Source organism: Pipra filicauda, unplaced genomic scaffold (genome assembly GCF_003945595.2).
Source record: "Pipra filicauda isolate LSUMZ 115617 unplaced genomic scaffold, ASM394559v2 scaffold78_size3787270_pilon, whole genome shotgun sequence".
In the NCBI taxonomy this organism is placed as follows: domain Eukaryota; kingdom Metazoa; phylum Chordata; class Aves; order Passeriformes; family Pipridae; genus Pipra; species Pipra filicauda.
Genome location: NW_024104964.1, coordinates 859,703 through 870,465, shown reverse-complemented (window position 1 = coordinate 870,465; position 10,763 = coordinate 859,703). Strand labels below are relative to the sequence as shown.

The 10,763-nt window shown below is 49.7% G+C and overlaps 1 protein-coding gene across 2 annotated transcripts in view; it reads right to left on the bottom strand.

Moving 5' to 3' along the window:
* Positions 1-106: 106 nt before the first annotated feature.
* The window catches only part of MED12L (mediator complex subunit 12L), a 100,976-nt gene continuing 90,319 nt past the window's right edge, over positions 107-10,763 (bottom strand). The window contains exons 36-45 of one of the 2 annotated variants that reach the window (XM_039389954.1): positions 9,800-10,162; positions 8,798-8,948; positions 7,166-7,383; positions 6,878-6,970; positions 5,883-5,972; positions 5,017-5,231; positions 3,389-3,527; positions 2,801-2,860; positions 1,282-1,363; positions 107-914 (exon numbers count right to left, since the gene is read on the bottom strand). In XM_039389954.1, the coding sequence (XP_039245888.1) occupies positions 844-914; positions 1,282-1,363; positions 2,801-2,860; positions 3,389-3,527; positions 5,017-5,231; positions 5,883-5,972; positions 6,878-6,970; positions 7,166-7,383; positions 8,798-8,948; positions 9,800-10,162 (1,482 nt within the window). In that variant the 3' untranslated portion in view covers positions 107-843. Of the gene's footprint in view, positions 915-1,281; positions 1,364-2,800; positions 2,861-3,388; positions 3,528-5,016; positions 5,232-5,882; positions 5,973-6,877; positions 6,971-7,165; positions 7,384-8,797; positions 9,190-9,799; positions 10,163-10,763 lie in introns of those variants that run through there. The other variant, XM_039389956.1, reaches the window with a different exon arrangement.

Sequence of the window (10,763 nt, the reverse complement as noted above, 5' to 3'; positions counted from 1 at the left end):
CTCCAGGGCAGCTGAACCTGCAGGAAGGACTCGGGGGCTCTGCCACACTCACACTGGGAGGGCTGGGATGGGACCAGTCCCTGCTGGCATGGGGGAGACACGGGGGGTCACCTCCCACCAGGCCCCACCAGGACTCACAGGAATGGAGCAAAGCCCCCCTGGAGCACTCAGTCCCCGTCACCCCTGGGACCGTCCCCTGAGAGCTTCGGATGACAGACCCCAGATGAGAACAGTAACTTCCAGAAGGTTTATTAATGTGACATTGTGGCTTTTAATATAAACTTTAAGAAGTTCTAATACAAGCAATAAACCCACTTCAGCACCTTCTTACCACAATAAGAGCAAGAGGAATTGGTACTTTAAACAAAGAACTTTATAAAGTGCATGTGAAAATCACAGTCAAATAAACACGATTTGAACTGATGCTTGTTCTACCAAAAAAGAAAGAGGTGAACATTTTAATGAACAAATTAACTTCTATGCCAAAATCTGAAGTGCCTTTCAGTTCAGTAGTTTGGTCCAGTGCAGTTCTTTTTTTTTTTTTTTTTTTGCAAGAAAAAAAGGTTTTCCCCACAAATAAATAAATAAATCCAGCATTCTTTGTCCTCTTTAAAAGTAACAGGACCTAAAAAGCACCAAATTCATAAAATCTGCGATAACATTCTTCAAATAGGCCCACAAGTCCATACATTGAAATCTAGTTAAATGCAAAAATAACCCCAAACCCACCTTGTTACATATTCACATCAGCTGCAGCACAAAAAATAATAATGGAGATAAGAAGAGAGCTCAAGTCTGCTGTCTAACCACAAGCAGCACATTGAATTTCCAGAGTCCTGTTCCTCAGTGCAAAGGTCCCCTGGGTCCCCCCCAACCACGGTCAGAAGTGGGGTAACCTTGCTGTGGCTGGTTACCTGGTGGAGGAAGCAAAGGGGGTGACTGTACCAAAATACGGAAAAACACCTGTATTTGCTGCAGCGGTGGCAAAAAACAGGCTGCACACCCCTCCTCCCCTGAGGCCAGAGGCACTCACTGCCCCAGGGACCTTTCCTGCGGAGGGTGAGGGGCCCAGCCCCAGTCCTGTGCTGGGGGTGACAGGACCACCCCATGGGCTGCCCCAAACCCAGGGCTTTGGTGTCACGCCAGGACGGGCACAGGTACCCACTGCCAGCGGGTGAACGACCTCCGTGTACATCTGGCAGCAGGTAAATAGGCAGGAGATCTCCAGAAAGACAATTTTGTGTTCAAACACACATTTCCACAGTCTGTGCACACACTTACTGCAGAGCTGCTTCTGCAGCTGCCGGACCAGCGCCGCCGTCTGCTGCTGCTGCGGGGTCTGCTGCAGGCCCGGCCTCGGGAACTGCAACGGGAACAGCCAAGGTGAAGGGACCCACACGGTGCCCCTGCCACGGCAGGAACCACAGGGTGCTGGGCTGGTCAGGTGGGTGTGCTGGCTGGGGTTTAACAGCACAGCAAGGACACGGGGAGCACCTCAGAGCTCACAGAACATCTGTTCTCTGCCTGCCCTGAAATCTCACACTGTTCAGCCTGGGGAAGAGAAGGTTTTGGGGAGCCCTCACTGGCCGTGGCCATGGCATTAGGCACAATGTGATGAGCACCCCAAACCCAGCCTCTATCACCCATCTCTGACTCACCCTCAGGTCTCTCAGCTCAACAGGTCTGCCTCTGAAATCCCAATTTTTGTTTTTCTCATTAGGTCTAGTGCAAATGCACACGCTTCTAATTTTAATTAAGTGATTCTTCTGCACAGGGATACATGATGCAGTTTGGAAACCTGAGGTGCTGAATAAAATTTGAGTAATCCCATACCTTAATAACTCTGTGGGCGCTGCAGAAACCGCCCGAGCTTTGCTCAGCAAAACCTTGTGCTTACTGAAGGCAGTTTCAGCATTTTACAAGACTTCAGCATCTTTTCCTTTTCTGAAACCAAATCCTTCACTTAAAATATGTTGTGTAATCTCCTGGCTACCAGGCCATAGTAAGTGCTAGGTTAGTCAAAGGTATTAGCCACCACACTGAGGTTTTTGGGAACACAAACCCAACCCACAGCACCTTCTGCTGTGCAGATGTTGGCAGAGGAGCCTGTGCTGAGCAGGTGCCCATTGCTGTGACACTCTCCCAGCAGTTTGTTCAAGATATAAAACCTACTAAGAAAAACTCAAAAATGGATGAAAATTATCTAAGATTAATGCTTTTAAACTTGGAGGCTGCAATTTCACCATTACTGTATTTTTTCTACTTTTCTAGTTATCCTCACCTACCTTAAATATGTTTGGAAAAACTGTGGAAATAAAGGGAACAAGCATAATGAGATTGTAAATTCAGTGGATGTGTCCAGAAAAATTACTTGGTAGTGATGGTGATTGGGTCAAATCATTCCCTAAACTATCAAGGGCTCCAATCAAGCAGAAAGTTGTGTCTCAAAAGTAATTCAGTTTGTTCAGCTGTCTTCATGCAGCTCTGGTTTATGACTAACTATATAATTTAAAAGTATCTTCAAAAAATAAACCCCATTTTTCCCCTAGCCTGTTAGCAGTACATCCCAAAAATCCAAGGTGGGAACAGGCACCTGTGATGGGACATGGCAGGGGCCGGAGCTCAGCCGTGGTGGAGCTGCCAGGGCACGGGGCTGCTCCACAAACACGGCACGAGCACGAGGGGCAGTGCCAACCATCAGCACCTCACGTGGCCAAGGGAAGGCTTCCTCGTGCACAAGTGACAGAGCCCACCCTGTCCCTCCCCACACCCCCCCAAACACCCCGAACACTCTGCTCACCAGCGGCTGCTGTGCCTGCAGGGGCTGGAGTCCAATAGCCAGCTGCTGCTGCTGCTGCACCTGAGAGAAGGTGGGCACTGAACAACGGGGACATGGCCCACACTGCCTCGGGGACTCGCCTCCAAATTAAAAAATATCACCAAACCAGAACAGAGGAGATGGGCCAGACCTGCGAGAGGCCCTTTGGTTTAACACCAGTGACATTGTAAGGCCAGACAGGGAGTGCACAACCACCACCTCTGCCCAGCACATCCAGCCAGGCCATTCTCAAAGCTACCTTCTCCAGGGGTATTCCCTAATCCAGAAAATCCAAGTACAGAGGTTTACACGTATGTCCAGAGCTCCCTTCGGGAAGTCCCAAAAGTAAACAATGAATGACTGCACTCAGGGAAAGGCAGGTGGGGTTTGTAGCACCAGGCTCTGGAGTTTCAGACTCGAAGACCTGTGCGAGTGAGTGTGTAACGCTCTGACTGACACAGTGATGCTCACACCCTCTACTCTGTCACAGCCCCTGCTCTGTCACAGCCCCTGCTCTGTCACAGCCCCTGCTCTGTCACAGCCCCAGCCTCAGCACAGCCCAGCCCTCACCTGGAAGAGCCGCTGCTGCCTCTGCCTGCCCGGCTCCAGCGGCTGCCCCGTGCCCAGCCCAGGGTGTGGCCCCACGGCCGAGGCACCGTCCAGTCCCCCTCCAACCAGGGAACCCGTTTGCAAAGGCTGATGGTTCAGTCTGGTGGGGAAAAAATGACAGATTAAACTTCATTTACAGAGCACAATGGTCTGGGAGAACTCGACTGTAGCTGCGACATCAGACTTCCATGGATTTCAAAGCCGTTCCATTATACATTGCACAATAAACCGTGCCATACTATTGCCCAGTAACTGACAGAGGCAATAACACCTTCCCCTGAACAGGAACAGACCCAAGCATTCAGCTCTTGCTTGTCTAGGAACAGTGATGAGTTTCTACATCCCAAGCAATTCCACATAAAGACTAAAATATTTTCCAGCCCAAAACATCTCAGTGTTCCATCACCATAATTGAAAATGAGCTATCACAAGTGCACTTTTTACTTTCTAAAATACTGGAAAACCCTGAAATTAATAGTCCTTTTCTAGAATACTGAAAGATGTTAACTATGTGATCAATTTAGCTTAGCTGGTTAGCTCAGCACAGACAAGGCAATCCAGGCCAGCAGCTTCATTCCTAACACAAGGCACCCTGGAGGTTTGCACACAAGGCTGTCAACTGAGCCAAGGCCAAACTTTTTGAAGACATGCAAGCATGCTCAAAGCTGGGAATACTCTTAAACTTGCAAGAATTTAGAAGAAGTTAAGGAATCAGTGATTATTGCAGAATATACAATAAGGTTCACAGCTCCTGAAACATTGATTTCATTAAACTAAACCAGGGGTTGAGGGAGAATTGCACAGCTCCATACAGGACAAATCCATATTCTGCTTATGACAACATAGCTGGACTGTTAGTTGGACTGCACCAGGCTGTTAGAAAAGAAATCTGAATCAAGGCTGTCATTGGAAACTCCAGTTCTCCACTCTGCCAGCTCCATGACACTCCCTTTGACAGATTTCTTTCCTGCTTCACTTGCCTTCTGTTTGGTCACATTTCTTTACCAATGAATTTTTCCTGTTTCTCATAGGCACTGCCACTCAGCTGTGCTTCTCAACTGAAGGCAATCCCATCTACTCAGGCTTAGCAAAATTCATTTGCCTCTTTCTAGTTGAATTACCAGGTTGGTCTTGTGCTTTCTTGACTACAGACTCTTTGGCAAACCTAGAATATTGATTTTTTAATACCATATACGTGTTTGCATAATATGGATTCCAGATCTGTGTGTGTAGGGAAATAGCATCCAACAGCCGTTTTTAAATGAATTTCTATATTCTACAACCACACAGGACAGCTGGACTAAAAGATGTGCCAAGATCAACTTGAAATCAAAGTTAAATGAGGGAAAATCACAGGGAAATTGGAGAGAAAGGCATCTGTATTGCTAATTAGATGTGGTGTTAACCTCATTTTGGTCAATGAGCAACCTGAGGAACCTGGTGTAGTGGAAGGCATCCCTGCCACTGCAGGGATTGGAACTGGATGGTCTTTAAGGTCCCTTCCAACCCAACCCATTCTATGATTCTGTTATTAACAGACTTTACTCTAACCCCGGCTCTCCCCACCCTGTTCCCGGGTTCCCGCTCACCGCGGGGCTCCAGCGGGGCCGTGGGTGCGCGGCTGCTGCGGGAGGTACGCGGGGTGCTGGTCCTGCCGCAGCTCCATCGGCGCGGGGCAGCCGGGGGACAGCCCCACAGCGGGGGACAGCCCCACAGCGGGGGACAGCCCCACAGCGGGCTGCTGCTGCTGCTGCTGCTGCGCCGGCACCGCGCTGCCGAACAGGGTGTATCCGTGGGGAAGGCTCTGCAGAGAACGACACGAGTGACTGCACCGGGCCGGGGGGAACGGCCCAGCTGCAGGAGAGGCGGCCTCGCCGAGGAGCCGGAGCCCGGAGATCCAGAGGCAACTCAGCGAGAGCTGCAGTGCTGTCCCCACACACCGACCCACCTGTCCCCCACGCTGGTGGGACCCCCCTCTGTCTGCGGGTTCAGGCAGCTGACACGCGGCCACACGTGGTCACTCACTGTCACACACGGCCATATGTGCAGGTTGGAACCCCCACTGTGCTGCCTTCCCAAGAGGTGCTGAGCAGGAACAGGGCTCTGCTCCAAAACTCCATCTCTATTTTCCTCATATCCCCCCAAAATCCCAAGTACCAGAATAACCATGACATAATAGAGTTACTGCTATCATCTCACCAAAAACTGGCCAGATTTCCAGCTTAACACTGAAATATGCTTATTCCCAGCAACAACATCAGGAAAAACTGGGAAGTGGTCACGCCAAAAACGTTCATGAGCTACCAGACGTGGAGGCCATGAGCATCCCAGGAGGAGGCCTCGCTGGTGCCCCCAGCCACAGGCAGAGGCACACCCCAGGCACAGGGAGCAGGCTGGGGAAGGGTGCCCTGTTTATCAGCATTCCCATGCAGGGGCTCCCGGGATGAGGCAGTACCTGTGCCTGTTGCAGCCCCGGGTACTGCGGGAGCTGGGACGGGGGTCGAGCCTGCGGAGCGAAAACTGCAGCTTGGTCCATCGGCTGCCCCTGCAAGACACAACCACCAGATACAACCCCTTGAACAAGTCTGGCTCTGGACACAAACCCCACCAAGTTGTGCCCTAAAGAATCATGGAGTGACGACCATTTCCTTCAGGACAGCACCGCTGCTCAGTGCAAGAACTCTAAATGTGGAGAGGACCCCTCACCCTGCACAGACACCACTCATTCTATACAGAATACTCAACGATTTTTAACAAGTCATATTGTCGAAGACCTCGCACCACAACTATTCGTTTCCAAGAGTACAGGTCTAAAGAGCAGAGTCCCTCTAGATGGATTCTACAGAACTGTCCCCACCGCTGCCAGGGATTTCAAGCTGGCAGTAATTTTTCCAATAAAACTATTGTCACTCAGCTGCAATTTAAGCACTTCAGAGGCCTTTGCATGGATCACAGCAGGAAATCAGAGAGAGATGAGAAGGATAATGAGAAGCTGTAACAAAACAGAGACAGCTGGCAGAATGACAAGGATATTGCTGAAATTATGAACTATTTTGAGCAAAGAGGGCACGGCACAGAGTTTGGAGGCAAGACAGCAAAAGGGCAAGGTACTATATACTGCAGTGGGGTAAGAAAGGATACAGAAAGGCTTGGGAGTAAAGACAAAGTTATTGGATTTACCACCAGCTACTGCACACACAGTGCTGGTTCTTTAGGATCCAAACCCCAACTGCCTGTGCTTACACCATCAGTCTCAAATCAGCCTGTCTGTAACCACAGTGAGAACCAGCTCAGGCTCCCAGGGGCACTGCACAAGAGCTGTGTGTGGTCTGGCACCCAGCCCCTGTACCCTGCAGCAATACAGATATTCCTGGGCAACACAGGCACCTGTGTGCACACAGGGACAGGCACAGCTCTGCTGGGCTCCCTGGGCACTCACTGTGCACTCACTGGCAGCTTGGTGGCACCTGGTGCCTGTGATCCTCTGAGAGCCTCGGTGACACAACAGGGAACAAGGGCAGCATCAAGGGGCAGGAGCAAACCCTGAGTTTATGGAACACAGGAAAAATAAAGGGACTAAGACATCAAATGACATTTAAAGCAGTTGGCCCTGCTAGACTAATATTTGGGGAACTGCTGTAACCGTGAGCTGGCTCCCCCCTGTAAGCCAGGCAGGGCACACAGCCCAACAGGGGCAAACCCAGTGTGCTGCTCCTCAGACCGAGGGCTTGGACAAACCTGCTGGAGAGCCCGTGCCTGCACCTGCTGCCACAGGAGCTGCTGCTGCTGCTGCTCTCCCTGCAGGAGTTTCCTCTGGAGCAGCTGCTGCTGGGGTGGGATCCCAGGGACCGAGGGCGGCTGCATCCCGGAGCCCGAGCGCCACTGCAGCATGTTGGACAGAGCTTGCTTCGTGTTCACTGGTATAAAGGAGCCTGTTGAGTCCACCCCGGAACCACCTGAAAACCACCCAAAACACGACTGTATCCTCTGCCTTCCCTAAGAGCATCGCTGGTACAGAGCACTGCTAATCCAGCAGCTCTACACAGCCATGATAAACACATCTCTGCAAAGGCAAAGTCTGGACCAAACCACATTTCTGGCCTGAAAATTTAATGGGAAAAGTAATTGAAGACTGTCACTTGCAAATGAGAATGAAAAGTACAAAGCCTATGGGCTGCTGTATGTTCTATGCCACACAAAACATCTCACTATTACCACTGAACAAAAGTTGCATGTCAGATCCAAAGCATGATATGAACAGCTTAATATGTCAAGCTAATTTTATAATGAGATGGTAGCAATTTATGCACTCTCTGCTATTTGATAAAAATCATGTATCTTTCCATCAGACTTACAAAGGTGATCTTACACATTTGTTCTCAAAAGCAGCATTTCCTTAAACTTTTTAGCCACTTTCTGGTATATTCTGAAGACTTTTAAACAGTTAAAATACAGAGTAGTTGTATTTGGAGCTTCAGAAAAAAAATATTTAACATTTATAACTGGAAAAAAAAATTGTTAACTTCTCCTGCATAATTTTGGAGAAGTCTTGATAGTGTTTCTCAAATCATAACAAACTGCTGCCCTCTGGAGCCAGTAAATCCTTATAAAACTGTAACTCTAACTGGAAGAAACAAGACAATCCTATGCAAAATTAAGCACATATCAGAAATGCTGGAAAAAAATGTGAGCCCATATCTAGCAGATGGTAAATTAGCCACCACGGCTCTTGGTATTAATCAAAAAAGAAAATAACCCACAGGACTTTTGTCCTTTCAGCCGTCCCTCTCTTGTGTCACCCCACCAGCTCTCTTACACTGCCCCCACAGGAACTCCTTGTGGCTCATGTGCCCGGGAAGTTCAACACCTTCACAGAGACAGAGCTACAACTGAGGGCAGCAAAGCCCTTCGAGAACCTCAGTTGCTGAAGGAATCACCCAAACGGCACCGGCGGCACAGCCCGTGCCAGAGAGAGGGAGAACCGGAGAGAGGGAGAACCGGAGAGAGGGAGAACCAGACAGAGGGAGAACCAGACAGCGGGAGAACCGGAGAGAGGGAGAACCGGAGAGAGGGAGAACCAGACAGAGGGAGAACCAGAGAGAGGGAGAACCAGAGAGAGGGAGAACCAGAGAGAGGGAGAACCAGACAGAGGGAGAACCAGACAGCGGGAGAACCGGAGAGAGGGAGAACCAGAGAGAGGGAGAACCGGAGAGAGGGAGAACCGGAGAGAGGGAGAACCAGAGAGAGGGAGAACCGGAGAGAGGGAGAACCAGAGAGAGGGAGAACCGGAGAGAGGGAGAAGCAGAACGTGCCCCAAGCGGGGTTTGTCCCAGGCCACCCGCAGGGCTGTGCCCTCGGAGCCGCCCATACCTGGAGCCAGGGGCTGGCCCTGCAGGAAGGAGCCGGGCTGCAGGGGGGGCCCCCCCAGGCTGTACCCCCACAGGGCCGGGGGGGCTGCGTGAGCCATCGGCGGCAGGGAGCAGGAGGGAGGCACTCTGTACAGGCTGGGCTGGGGACAGTCCTTAAAACACACACAAAGGGCAATGTTACTGACACTCACCCCTTACTAACTCATAAATAATGCTGATTTTCCTACTGAATTATTGAAGGACAGAGACAGTTCCTTTGTCATGGGCAGTGATGTCAAAACAAGATGAAGTCTGGTGATTCCCACGGACAGCTCCAGGCACACCCCAGCCAGGGGTGCTGATTAGCAGGTACCTTCTGCAGGCTATGGTCAGGTGGAGCACAAGGACAGCTCACTGTACCAGGATATAAGTAACAGCAAGAACTTCACTGAAACATCAAAAAGGCCAGAAAATTATCTTGAAATTACAGCTACTCAAACCACAACACTTGGACAAACCAGCTGGATGCTGAGGGAATACCAGCACATCCACACCAGGGATGGCCACACTGGCAGCAGTGTGGAGAGGCTGCAACCACACAGAACTCTGCTGCTGGAAACATACATCATCATCATCATCATCATTATTATTATTATTGTTATTATTAATTATTATCATTCAGGTGGTGCCAGACATGTTTTCAAACCCTTGTTCTAAGTGGTTCTTCAGCTTAGGAACTCACTACTCAAACCCCAGTACAATAAAAAGGAAAGTATCTCAGAAACCAGACCAAACTGCACAGTAGAACAGTTTATCTGTGTGAAAGAGCCTTTTCCAAATTGGTTTCCATTTGAGCAGGACCTGGGTTTAAACCAACAAGTTTGATCTCCTCCTGGCCATCTCCATTCCCTCCCTTCACTGGGACTGACTCCTCCGGGTGCAGAACCATTTCCAAAGGCAGAACCACACCACACCAGCTGCTCTGGGGAGGCGTTTCAGGTTCTGTGTGGCACCAACCACTCACCTCAGCCCTGGAGCTCAACTTTGACTTCCGCTTCCTGCCCTTTGCCCTCTTCTCGTCATCCGTGGCGTGTTTTCCCTGGTCCAAGAGCTCTCCCAGCTTTCTTTCTGGTTCCTGAGATGCAGGTGTGGTGGGCTCTTCCTCCTCCTCCTCTGGAGGAAGGGGCAAGGGCTCGAGGTAGTAGCTGCGTGGTTTGGGTTTGGGGTGTGTGTGGTACAGCAGCAGGTGCTGCTGCTCCTCGTATTTGATCACCTTCCTGTCCACATGAACAGTCCCAAACCATGCCCAGGAGAGAGGGGCAGGGTTTTTGTGACCTTCAAATAAATCCCAAGGGGACACCTTTTGTTTGGATGACACCTGAAGCCCCTGTTTCAGAAGCAAAGGGAAATCAAGATTTGAGAAAATTGAACAATAGACTTGCTTTCGTACATGATTGATTGAGTCAGAAAAATCCAGTAAGGATGTTTTCCCTCCACAAAATGCACCAAATGCACATGAGTGGGATTTTAACCTCTGTCCAAGGCTGCCATTAGAGGAAAGCAATTATATTTTTATAGGAGCATTTGCTTATAGCCATGCTAAAAATCTCAAGTTCCATCTATGATATTTTGGAGGAAAAGTCAAATATCTATCAAAAATCTGCTGATCTGAGAATACTCTTGCTAAAAGTTTACATATTTGAATAAGGGCAGGAAGCCTAAGCACTATGTCACCAAAACCTGCCTGCCAAGTCTGTAGAATTAAGAGCTCTATCCTAAGCTCTATCCTTCTCTTTTACATAAATTCACTTTAAAAAAATTATCCATGGACATGTCACCCACAGCTTCTCTGGTCAACCTGTGCCAATGCCTCATCACTCTCACAGGGAAGAATTCCTTCCCAATATCCTATCTATCTCCCTGTCAGTGGGAAACCGTTCCCCCTTGTCCTGGCAACTCCAGGCCCCTGTCCAAAGTCCCTCTCCCAC